This window comes from Rhinoderma darwinii, chromosome 13, assembly GCF_050947455.1.
Source record: "Rhinoderma darwinii isolate aRhiDar2 chromosome 13, aRhiDar2.hap1, whole genome shotgun sequence".
Lineage (NCBI taxonomy): Eukaryota > Metazoa > Chordata > Amphibia > Anura > Rhinodermatidae > Rhinoderma > Rhinoderma darwinii.
Genome location: NC_134699.1, coordinates 22933160 through 22946560, shown reverse-complemented (window position 1 = coordinate 22946560; position 13401 = coordinate 22933160). Strand labels below are relative to the sequence as shown.

Sequence of the window (13401 nt, the reverse complement as noted above, 5' to 3'; positions counted from 1 at the left end):
CATGAGTGCAGGCTGTCAACGTTTATACACGTGCTAACAGCATGGGGCATCGGCAGTTAGAACGTATATAGCCGTATGGCAGTCGTGAAGGGGTTAAAGAAGCACTTTGGCTGTTTTATAAATGCGAGCTAGTCTTCTTGAAAATCTTCAATAAAAATTATTGAAACATAATTGCAAGGTAGTCTTTTGTATTTGCTTACCTGGGGTTTTTTTTTTGTTTTTGTTTCTTATCCGGTAGCTGCGCCATTATAGTCCTTCGTTGGGTCACATGATCTCAACTCTGACTTCCCAATCCTACCGCGTCTGCTGTAGGAACCGGAGGTCAGTTTCTCATTGCAAGTTTGAGACACGTGCCTCTCAAAGACTTGCCCTGAGAGACTGACTTCCTGTCCCTAAAGCAGATGCTGTAGAGTTTGGGGAGTCAGAATATAGTTCACGTGACCCAATGGCGGCCCAGAACGGAGCACACTCGTAAAATTGAGCATCAGGTAAGACAATGCAGCAAACTACCTTACACTTCATCACATCTTCAAACAAAGCTGAGGGAATAAGATGGCCGTAGTGCTTCTTTAAAAAAAAAAAAAAAAAACCTTATTGCACAAGAAAAGCATAGATCTGCCATACAGCTGTCATGTCAATTGCTCAGAGCAAAATGATTCATTCTTTCTTCAGATTTAGATTTGTTCTAGTGCATGAAATGTCTTACTGCTCGGTTAAAGAATTTTTTTTTTATTTCTTTCCCTGTTTTTAATGGGCATCTTGTACATCTAAACGATATTTATTTGCTCAGCGAGAGCCTATTCTACAATACGCTGGCTCCGCTCAGTTAACTTGTGCAGTTACGTGATCTGTAATCTGACTCACCGATTCATGCAGCGTCTTGTGTGGACCGGAAGCCAGTTTCTCTATGTAAGTCTATGAGACTCAGAATGTGAGCAATACTAGAACCATAATGTGTAGCATTTTTCCTTACAATAAAAGTAATTGTAGAATAAGTTTTCTTAACACTATTCAATTTGTGTTTTCTTCTTTCAGTCGTCTCTGTGGAAGTCCTTGTCCAGCTGTTTGGCCAGATGTCATAAAATTGCCATATTTTAACACAATGAAACCCAAGAAACAGTATAGACGGCGGTTACGAGAGGAGTTCTTATTGTGAGTCTAATCTGTTTTCCTAGTATTTCACATGGGCTTACAGTCCGACAATCCTTCATCCTTTTACTAAAATGGGGGAAATGTAAAAATGTAATACAAAGAATACAGCCAACCCTTTTATATTGTCCTTGTGTTAACTTAAATTTTGTTTTTTGTCAACAATGATCAGCATCCCCACCCCTGCACTGGATCTGCTGGACCACATGCTGACCCTTGACCCTAACAAGCGTTGCACTGCAGAGCAGGCTCTTCTGAGCGATTTTCTGAAGGATGTAGATGTCCATAAGATGCCACCACCTGAGTAAGTATCACATAAATCTATATTTATCTTCTGTTAGTGTTCATATTTATAACAATTGTTCTTTAAAATTCCCTTTTACATGAGACTGAAATTATGCAAATGCTGATAAAAAAGGCACCTGAGATCAGATGATTTGGTTCGATTTTACAGAGTATTTGAGCAAAATAACAGATTGCATTGTATGGATCTGTGATACAGCGCTTATAGTAATCTATAGATCAATACTATCCCTCAAAGTGCTTTTTAGATGAAGACATATAGTTTTCTTATTACAGATTCCAAACCTCTATGGTGTGCATCATTGCATGCCATAAAATGGAGGTATTTTCCCCATAATGGATAGTTATAGGGACCCTCGGGGAGGGACTCCTTGTGCCACCGCCCAGGGTGCACATGTGTACAAGCCATTGCTGAGTCGTTGAGAAAAAAATTAACGTGGAAAACTAAAGGGCTTGAAAATACAATTTAACCGATTACAAACATTTGAAGTTAAAACACGTCATAGTTGGTAGGGAGGGGATGGAATGGAGTGGGCTCACTCCATTCCCAAATGCCTTGGACTAGAGGCACGGATTGGTGCTGACTCCATCCAAGCCATTTAACTGCTTAGATGTCGCAGTCAATAGCGACCGTGGATTCTAACCTGTTAAACAGGGGGCCCCCTCTGTCATTGACCTATTACTGCGTCCGTAAAATTCCAAACCTTTACAATATAACGTTATTTAACCCGCAGGGTAAAAGCTGTAAAAAATAAACGCCAGGATTGCTGGGGGGTTTTTTTGGTCACCTTTACCTCTCCAAAAAAAAATAGAACAAAAAGTGATTATAGGATTTGTACTCCAAAATGGTACCAATAAAAACAGCTCACCCTCCAAAAAATTACACCCATACACTGCTCCATTGAGGAAAAAATAAAAGTTGAGTCCCAGAATATGGAGACACAAAATGATTTTTTTTTTTCTTTACAAATTAGTTTTTATTGTGAAGTAAATTCTAAAAAATCCATATTAATTTTGGTATCGTCAGCGGAATAAAGTTGTCATTTTTACCGCTCGGTGAACGCCATAAAAATGAAAACCAAAAAAAACAATGGAAGAATTGCATTTTTTTTTTTTAAAATAAATAAATAAATAAATTTCATTCCAGCCCACAAAATAATTTTTAAAAGTTTTAGTACGTTAAATAACGCCAGCAAAACCTACAACTTGTCCTGCAAAAAAAAAAGCCCTGATATAGCTATGTTGATGGCAAAAAAAAAAAGTCATGGCTTTTAGAAGGCAGGGAGAAGAAAAAGGAAAACGTTAACTTTTTGTGTGTAATAGTAATCACATGGCGGATACCAAAGTGTGTCCTTCTGGAATCCGTCAGACTAGTAAACGTCAGTATAACTTCCATTTACTTGTATGGAATAGTGCCTTAAAAAAAACCGTACACTGCTTGATGTTGTTTTTCTACAGTGGAAGCCTATGAGTGACGTGTTACTTTATGCTGATACAGTAGCTTAGGTCCGTGGTATATAGCTCTGATGGACACCTGGAAACGCACTGTCAATAGGACCTCAACTTCCCAATTTTCTGTATTTCTCTAGTGCAGTAATTGTGTAAAGTTTGTCTTTTTAAATCTCAACTATTTTCTGTACATGTAAAAAACATAACAAAGACTGTAACAAGAAAAGTGCCCCCCCTCCCCCCCATGAATGCCAGCTGATGGGTCAATATGTGGTTTTAAGAATGGAAGCATTCTTTGAAATACATGATGTTTTAGCAGTTTATTATGGTGAGAAGATTCAGTATTTAATGCCAATAGTTATGCTTTCTGCTTGGAAATGTAATTTGCTTCTATTTTTTTTAACTCTTTACCTGCAGTCTTCCTCATTGGCAGGACTGCCATGAGCTTTGGAGTAAGAAACGCAGAAGACAGAGGCAGAGTGGCATTGTTGTAGAAGAGCCTCCTGCCATTAAGGCACCACGAAAAGAAATTGTGAGTGTCCCTGCTGCAGACCCTATCAAAAACAATAGCCCAGCACCTCCTGAGCCCGCAAAGGTTGAGATTTGTTCAGCACACTCAGGTGAGCAGGCACAGAATGTTAATCTGTAGATGGCATGATTGTATTAAAGGGTTCATATGATTTCCGTGAAGCTCTAGGTTGTGGTGTTGACTTTGTAAATCTTTTGGATATAGTCTAATAATTAAACTGACTAATAGGCCTGGGCAGCAAAATGGAGAACTACAGGATGTATAAAATATTGTCACCTTTTTATCTTTTTTTTTTTTGTTTGTTTCTAGCGGTTTTGGCGGATATCACGCAGCAGTTAAATCAGAGTGAACTGGCTATTCTGCTGAATCTTCTCCAAAGTCAAACAGACCTCAGTGTTGACCAGATATCCCAGCTCCTAAACGTTCAGGCCAATCCAGACATGCAGCAGCAGCTGGAGGCTCTCAACCAGTCAATCACTGCATTGACTACGACTGAGACGGGCGAATCCCAGAATGAAAATCCAACCCAAGAACAAGCCGAAACGGAAGGGCTGGCAACTCAGGGAGATGTGCAGAATGTTCTAGCTGTCCTGTTGAGCCAGTTCATGAAACCTCAGGAGGCGACGGAAGCCCCTGGGGAAAGCAATGGAGAGCAGAGCGGTGTAAATCCAACTGTACGGTTAAGAACAGAGGAAGAAGAAAGCGCGGTGTTGGAGGAGGATGACGCAGGTAAAGTCTGCTCACCCTGAGTCACCCATCTTATCCACACTGCATTTAAAACAGGCATGACAGGGCCTTTTTTAATAAATGAGGAGGTTCTCAAGACCTGGTGTAAAAACATCTGTCTTTGCACTCTGTAGTTTTCTATGCAACAGGGAGAGGCTGGCTTCATAGCGTATTGAGTGGAGAATCCAGAGACCTCACACTCATGTATTTTGGTTTATAATAAACTGTAAAATTGAAACCATTCTCTTTAATCTTTTTATTTGCACCATTTATTGCACCTTGAAAGATCTGGACTGTAGATGGCATGTGTATAATGGAGTAAGAACGTCTAACTGTTTACATCTCTTCCTGTTAACGTGTATTGCTCCATTTCATCCATTGTTTGTAGTTTCTTTTCCCCCTTCTCTTTCTTCACCTTTACTCACACAAATAACATTAACTTACTCCTCATTTCTCTCCTCTCGTCTATTACACTTTTGCTGGAGGTAACGCATGACCTGTGCTATATAAAAACTTTATGCAAATGCAGTTAGTTTCTAATGAAGTCGGCCCGCGATAAGCTGATCACCATATGTCCTATGACTTGAAATAGCTTATAGTGCAAGGGAAGATTGCAGCTGGCTATACGTTCCCCCTGCAATAGCCGCTGAAGGAAGGGAGTACAGTATTAATTTAAGGGTTATGGGCTGGGCTAGGTTAGCCAGAGCGAGAGCCACCCAATGTTGCTATCCATTGGCTTAAAGAGGGTGCCCCCCCTCCCCTTATACGACATCCATATAGCTGAATAGGGAGTATGAAAGTGGATGTCTTTTTGAGGTCCTAAAGCCCAAGGGGTTATAGAGGAATATAGTATTTTGTCAAAGTAATATTATCCCCAAAGGATAACCTTAATGCAGTTTGCCATAAACTCTCTAGATATGCCGTAAGTGTCTAAGACGGGAAAACCCCTTTTCCTATATACTTGAAAATGTATTGCCATTGCTACTTTTACAGGTAGGAGCAAGGGCGCTGCTGTTAGATAAAATTATGCAAAGGTGACGTGAACCTGCACTCAAAAATCCCGTTATCCAGCTATATCATAATGTGCGCTCCGGCAGCCTCTATAACTCGCTCAGTTATGTATAACAATATTTCATTTATCTACACGACGTTACAACATTACACAGGATTCTTTGCACGCCTATCCACACCTCATAAAGCTATATACATGTCCTGCTCACATCTCCATCCAACTTTTTAAGATTTTGTTAAACAAGATATTAATTGCACATTCAATGTCAATACACTTTTTTTTATTAGCCGTATCAAAACTTTCTCTCCACCTCATACATGTGTGTGGATGTACTTCTAGATTTGTGCTTGGTAAATAGTAACATTTCAGACAACTAAACCTCAAGTGTCCTATGTGAATGAGGTCCATTGTCTTTGTATTAAAAATTGTCTGTATTGAAAGGGTTTCCCACCATTAGAAGTGATGGTGTATTGCTGGGATAGGCCACCACTTCCTGATCAATGGGATTTCTAATTGCTGGGGCCCCTACAGATTATGCTGTGTGGCTCCTACAGTTTTTTCCTGCGCAGTGGATGACTGGATGCACTTCTGTGCAGTGAAAAAGCCAAAGGGACTTTAGTCTTGAACATGGGACTGGTGGGTTCCCAAAGTTTGGCATTTACTGATCATAATGTTATGGTATATCCTAGTGTTATGCCATAACATTACAAGGTGGGTATTACCCCTTTTGTTCCTCGGCACACTGACCGTAGAGAATTTAAAATATGAGTACTTATGGATAATAAAAGCGCGTAGCTGCATCACGATAACCGCAATAATTGGGAAAGATGGAATTAAAATAACGGATAATTTATTAAAGGGTTAATGTGTGTACCGAAAATTATTAGCAGTGTACCCACTGCAGTATGTCAGTACACTCCCTAATATACATTCCTGTTCCCCGTCGCACTGATTCTGAGTTAGTTTTTTTGTTATAGTGATGCCGGGTTGCCGGAAGTCTAGTTGCACAGTCTCTTTTTGATGACAATGCGACTCTTCGTCATGTGTCCGGCCCCCGCTGTACTCTATGTAATCGCTGTACTACTGCTTGTCCATAGAGTACAGCGGCTCCGGTCACATGACGAAAAGTCATTTTGATATCAAAGAAGACTGTGCAACTAGATTTCCGGCCCCCAGGCAGCACTCGAAAAATCTATGAAAATCTCAGATTCCGTGCAACGGTGGACCGCAATGTAGATTAGCAAGTGTACTCTTATACTGCAGTGAGTACGCTCCTAATAATAGTCCCACATAACACCTATAACCTCTAATAAGCCCTTTTCGGGCCACCCAAATATTTTCATCTCTGTATATGAAGCAGTGGGCCTCATTTATCAAAACTAACTGAAAAAAAAAATGGCCTTGTTGCCTTGAACAACCAGTCAGCGCTCCGCTTTTATTTCTTAAAGGGGTTATACAGTTTGGGGGCTGTTTTTAAAACTGATGAATTATCCACAGTATAGGTCATCAGTATATGATCGGTGGGGGTCCAACACCCAGACCCTGCACCAATCGGCTGATCTAGGGGCCTCCAGACACCGGAATGTATGCAGTGGTTGGTGCCGGAAGCAGAAGGATCCAACCACTGTATAGAGGCTGTGCTGCAGCTCTGCTGCTATTCAAGTGAATGGAAACCGTGCCGCAGATGGAACAACTGATCGTTGCAGGGTCCGGTTTTCGGACCCCCACCAATCATATACTGATGGCCTATTCTGTGGATAGGTTATCCGTGTAAACGGCCTCCAAACTGGATAACCCCTTTAAACTGTGCTGTAAAAATGAAAGCTGTGCTTTGGCTGCTCAACAAAGGCCCAATTAAATCAATGTTACTTTGCTTACCATGTGTCAGATCGTCAGTAAATGAAGCTGGGGTACAGTGCTCTTCAGGGCATCACAAACCCTCCTTTCTGATAACGGGGAGAGGTTTGAGGTCACAGACGTCACTGGTTTGATATCATAGATTTGTGTCTCTAACATGATAAAACTATAGGATGGACAGGGTTGTCCAAATATCCGAGGACGGATACAATTCTAGTCGTTTCATTCATGTCTTGCTCATGTACTACACAAATAGTAAAAGATTTGGCTCTGCACAAATACAGAACCAAATCTATCGGACGGAAGCGTTCAGGTGAGATTATATTGGGGGTGGGGGGGCAATTTACAGGCTGTGCTGTGGCTGTGTTAACTTCTCATAAAGGGATCAAAATTTGTAATCTGTTAATTCAGAAAGTTTGTTTATTTGCATTTACAGACAATACTAAAAAAAGATTTAATCCCGGAGAACCACTTTAAACCAACAGGACTCGGCTGTGTTTTTCGACTGCAGATGTGATGTAAACTGTGTTGTTAGATTAAACTACAAAATTACGAACGGTCCATCTGTAAGTCAAGTTCACACCTGACGTTTGTGGTTTGTTCTCTTTTTTCCAAGCGGCATTTCCTATCCCTTGCATTTGTTTGCTGGGTTTCCCCATTGCCTTCTCTTGAGCAAAAAGAAAGCCTCACAAAAACATATGTATGACTGTTCTTTTGGGGTTATAGTGGTGCAGAGTATTATATTATAATAGTGTCTTAGCCTCCATCGGGGGTCTGCAAGCTGTGGCTCCCCATTGCATGCTGGTACTTTCCTTTTTGCTGGGGAGCCAGAGATTTCAGACCACAGGTGTAGATTTATCCATGTTTTTACTGGAATGAAAGGGTAAGGCCACACGGAGTGGCGCGGACCTGGCCGCGATGCGGCCAACAGCCATGTTGGCACGGCTGTCTGATTGCTTGTTAATAGCGTTGCGGGTAAAACAACCCTTTACCTGCAAAATCGTGTGCCCATTAATGAATACGCCCTGTATGGTCGCACATTTTTGCAGGTAAACAGCCGTTATATCCGCAACAAGCAGCCACCATTAATAGGCGTTTTGGCAGCTGTGCTGAACATGGCGCTGGCGTGGCTGTCGGCCGCTCCGTTTGGCCTTACCCTTATATCACTATATATTGTTCTCCAGCAGAAATATTGCAGGTATTGTTTTACTAGTATAGTTTGTAATATTCTATAATGTCGTTCTCTTTTTGTATCCACAAGCAGTTTGTGGTTCCATGTGTAAAATGTGTTTTTTGTTTTTGTTTCTGTTATCTATATGCATTTTTAAAGATGGTGTCAAAGGAAGTAACATTTCCCCAGCTTCTCACCCTCGTATCCTGCCACCAGAAAAGAGACCACCTGAGCCACCGGGTCCCCCTCCTCTGCCACCTATTCCAGAGGGCGATGCTGCAGATGCCAATCCAGTGGTAGCAGATGACCTGATGCAACTTTTCACTCCTTCTGAAGTGGATCCAGACCCTGTAAAGGGGGTTAGAGACCCTCACAGACTACCCTCAGACTTTTCCCGAAAACTATCCTCCAGGACTTACAGCACTGAGGGCCCAGAGGATGTATATAATGTAGGGTCTGATGACAGAGACTCAGGGCAGCTGCTTGGGGAACGTTCCCCACATCCAGTAGCTAAAAGCAGGACATTCCCAGCACAACTGGGGGAAACAAGTGGTTACCAGGGAACAGGATCCCTGCAATTCCCAGGGGATCAAGACCTCAGGTTTACAAGGGTCCCTCTAGGAGTGCACTCTGGCACAGTGCCGCCACCAACTGGACAAGTAGAGGGGAGCAGTAACAGTTCTCATCTTTACCAAGAAGCCAAAATCTCTACTTACAGTGAGTCGGGGACTGCGGCAGCGGAAACAAACCAAGCTTGGACGGCGCCATCTCAGCCTTTCAGCAAGGCCTACAGAGCACCAACCCGTGCACCTCCAAGAGGGGGACAGGGACGAGGAGTCCCTTACTGAAATCTAGTGACATTGCCGTGAAACCTCCATCCTTCCGATCTGCTTCCCAATAGGGTGACAGATACAATGTGGCTGATTGTAGCGGCTGCAATTATTCTATACCCACAGAGCCTTGAAATTTAGTTGGGATTGCAAAAAATGGGGATGTGTGAGAAAAGTGGTACTGACTTGAGAATGGTCCATTGCTGCTCCACCAATATGTGTTGAACACCTCGATCTTTTGACTTAGTTTGTTCATCCCTTATTCATTTTTCTATTTTCATGACTTGGCTATGTGACGGTTCATCAGAAATGGCAAGTATCCATGTTTTAAGATGGTTATAAGGCAGGCTGGGTAACACAGGTTATGTGTTTTAAGTCATCTTTTCTGCCGATGAAGGGCTCCCGATGCGGATTCTGTTGCATAGACCCTTATGGCAATTTACGTGGTAAGTGGCATCGCTCAGGAAACTAACGAGAGAGAAGCCACATGAATGCAGCTGGCTGTGTAAAAACGTGTTTTCTTTTTTTATTTTATGTCCATTTTTGTTCTTTTTGTGTCATAAACTGCTGGATTATACATACAACTTCTCACTGTTCTCTAATCAGCGCCTCTTTTGTTTTCGTTTTACCTCAAATTTGGCAGAAAATCTCCCGACCTTAGGGAAATCTAAGAAAACAGGCTGGCAGTGGACAGGTATTATTATCGTTATGCCCTATTGAGTTTATAGAAATCCTATACTTTTTTTAAGTTTTTATTTTTTAGGGCTAATTTAGGCCACTGTGACACAAATTCCACTTTTTTTTTTTTGCCGTCTCCCCTTTATTTACTTTTTTTAAAGCTGTTAAAGGGCCTAGATGAATAAACAAAAGTTACTAAAAGAAAATCCTGTGTTTTACATGGTGAATTTGCTGTTAAGATCCTGTATTGTTTATTTAATATGATAAACGGCATACGTTGTACTCATCCTAGACTCCTTTTGTCTTAAATTAATTGAACACCTATTTTTACAATTGGGTTATTACTCTAAATACATGGGGGGCGGGGATTGGTCAAAACTGGTGCAAAGGAAAATTAAAGCAGTTACACATAGCAACCAATCAGGTTGCAGCTTTCATTTTAAGAAATGCCTCTGAAAAATGAGAGCTGGAGGCTGATTGGTTGCTATGGGCAAGGGCTCCACTTTTCCTTTAGATACAGTTTTGATCTCCAAAGCTTTCATATTGGCAAGCCATTGACTCCTAGGTATATTGTGGTGTGCAAAGGAAAGGTGAAGCAGTCGTCCATAGCAACCAATTTTTTTTTAGTGACCGTTGGTTGCTATGGGCAGCTCCTCCACGGTTTCTTTGCACCAGTTTTGATACATCTTCAGTGTTTTGGCAGGGGACCCGGGTAAATTATAAGCAGTTATATGGCTGCTAATCGGCACAAAGCTGTGGTCTATCCAAAGATATATTGGATGTGATATTCAGAATAAAAGCTGTGTAGCTGAACTGACTTTCTTAAAATTTTGGCCAAAAACCTAACAGCCCAAAAGTAAGGGTGCCCGTTTACTTAGCGGTCGTATGCCGCATGGTAAAACCGCACAGGGTCTTACCGTAAATTACCATGCTTTCCCACGGCTATTACGGGAGTTTAACCTGTACAAGCAACATGGATAAAAATCTCAATTTGCGGTAGAATTGTGTGCAGTTTTGTCGTATGATACGTCATCAATGTCTGATGGCCTCTGGGATCTCCACTGATCAGCAGAATGAACTGGCCACACCAGTACTGCAAAGCGCCACGTCCCCTGCATTGTTTAGAGGCGCACCCGTACGAGCAGCCCGTCCTATTCACTTGTACGGGACTGTGCATCAGTACCGGGCACATTTGCTGTACCTGTGTAAATATTAAAGGGGATGTGGCAATCGCAGCATAAGTGCGGCCCCTGCATTCTATCTGTGGATGTCCCAGAAGGTTGACCTCCACCGATCAGACATTGATGACCCCTAGTAATCTCATATAATAGTTTCCTTACAGAATGTTAACACTGTACGAATAAGGTTCTTTGGATATATACACATTTTTACTATTCTATGTGCTTTGTTCTAGGATCCGCACATGGGTAGACTGGTATGTGTAGTAATATACTGGCAGAACAGATCATGAACTACAATGTAATATGCCTCATTGATTTTGCATTATTTCCACATTGCAGCGTTTGTATTAATGCGTTCATGATCTGGGCTTAAGTGGGTGGTTCTAGATGAAGCCACCGCGGCAGTCACATATTTGCTACGGGATCGGCTACTCTAACCCCTGGCGATCAACTATTATTGTGGAGGCACCCATTCAAGTAAATGAGTAACCCTACTAGACATGGTTGCGTCGAGTGCGCCAGAGCAGGTACTAAGCTTTGCAACAGCCGTCAGCTCCGGCTCATAGAGACGGTATCCGCCTATGTGATGGCCAATAATGCATTTGGAAAAATTTTGTCCAAACGGGATAACCTCTCAAAGGCGTTAATAAGCTGATCAGTCCATTCACAGCAATAACGTATGCGCTAAAAACGCTAAATAGAGAGACATAATGGGGATAAGGTCTGGGTTACACATTTTGGGTACACTGTGTGACCACAGACCGACAGATCTGTCAACAGCAGCTTGATAGTTTCCAGGTATTTTATTTATTATTTTTTGTGAAGTAGGAGTCAAAAATTCTAAAAAGGTAATAAAATTCTAGTACAAAGATGCTGTAAAAGATGAGGCTTCATATAAGGGGAGAATTATGAATGTAATAAAAGGTAAGCCCACAAATGAGGCAGGGGATGCATTCAGTGGAGATCACTTTATAAGAAGTGTCCTGAACAACCACGGAATCGACCCACCCAAAGAGGCTTATTATTTATACCGTATATAATAAAATGTGACACAAGCAATACGTTATGTGGTGGTTAATATCTACACTGATGTCTTCCCAACAAAAAATGGTTAAGGTACAACTAGGAATTTTTTTTTTTTTCTTTTAAAGGGATATTGCCATCTCAGACATTTATGGCATATCCACAGGTCCCACATCTAGCTGTAGAAAGAGGAACCCCCGACCCGTGTCTCGTCTGGTGAGGTGGGCGCACGCGCATGGGTGGCTTTTTCTGTAACCTCCACAAAGGGAATGGAGAGCCATGCATATATGCGACCACTATCCATTCAATCTATGTTGCCGTCTTACCATGTGGGATAGGGCACCCCCATTCTCCAGATAGGTGCAGTCTCCTGTGGATATGTCAAATGTCTGAGATGTGAATACCCCTTTTACTTATTTTCTGGCTTGTTTTCGAAGTTGGTGTTTTCATGTGTTTCTATGAATGCATAAGACGATGAGCCGTTTCTTATTTCTCCAGAACTTTTACATTAATTGTGTATATATTAAGTGATACTCAGGAGTTACCATTTTCACCAATTAAGAGGAACCCATTATAATTAAACAGCAATTTCTTCATTTAGGCTTAAATGGGTTGTCCCAAGATTAAATGTTCTCTCCTAACTACAGGATAGGTGATAACATGCTGATCGGTGGGGGTTTGACCGCTGGGACCCTCGCCGATTTACAAGAACGGAGGTCTCATTCCTCCCAATGGAGTGGCCAGTCGAACATGTGCACTGCTGCTCCATTCACTGTCTATGGGACTGATGGAGCTAGCCAAGTACAGTGCTCGGTTATTTCCGGCAGTGCCATAGAGAATGGAGTAGCAGGACTCATGTTTGACCTGCCGCTACATTCTCAATCAGTGGGGGCCCCAGCGGTCAGACGCCTATTGATCAGCATGTTATCCCCTGTGGTTAGGGGATAACATGAAATCTTGGGACAACACCTTTAATGAACACTACCGTATTATGGGTACGTGTTATGCAGAGCTGTAATACAGCACCTATCGAAATCTGTGGTGCCCTGCTGTTACTTGTGCCTGTGGTTCTGAGATGAAATTAAATCAAATAAAAAATAAAAAAAATGCCATGTTTTCAATGCATCTCAATGAATTACTATACGGCAGCACACACAGTGTGTACAGGTCCATAGTACAGAGCTGTAGGGGCTTGTGTTCTGCCATACAGGCTCCGTGCGTGAGGCCTCAGTGTCTTTGTATAAAATGTCTTCACTTTTAGGTAAATAGCTATATGACGGTGCTGTACTTCGGTACTGCAGGCTTCCAGAATTCCTGTGCCCCTCTAACTACAGCGGATTTGGTGACATCCGGTAAGTGGAGAGCAGCAGGAGTTTCAGCTCTGAAGTGAGTGCAGTCACATAGCCGCTTCTGAATTGGACCCATTTTGATGCTGGAATCATGTTAGGGAATTGCTGTAAAAACGATTTCCTAATAATTGGTGAAGATTAGAA

The 13401-nt window shown here is 42.0% G+C and overlaps 1 protein-coding gene across 1 annotated transcript in view; it reads left to right on the top strand.

The window, feature by feature from the left end:
- The window catches only part of CDK12 (cyclin dependent kinase 12), a 32104-nt gene extending 22113 nt beyond the window's left edge, over nucleotides 1-9991 (top strand). Inside the window, exons 10-14 of the mRNA XM_075846073.1 lie at nucleotides 1036-1152; nucleotides 1322-1453; nucleotides 3319-3521; nucleotides 3740-4159; nucleotides 8356-9991. Of these exons, the coding sequence (XP_075702188.1) occupies nucleotides 1036-1152; nucleotides 1322-1453; nucleotides 3319-3521; nucleotides 3740-4159; nucleotides 8356-9044 (1561 nt within the window). The 3' untranslated portion in view covers nucleotides 9045-9991. The remainder of the gene's footprint in view (nucleotides 1-1035; nucleotides 1153-1321; nucleotides 1454-3318; nucleotides 3522-3739; nucleotides 4160-8355) is intronic.
- Nucleotides 9992-13401: the final 3410 nt, after the last annotated feature.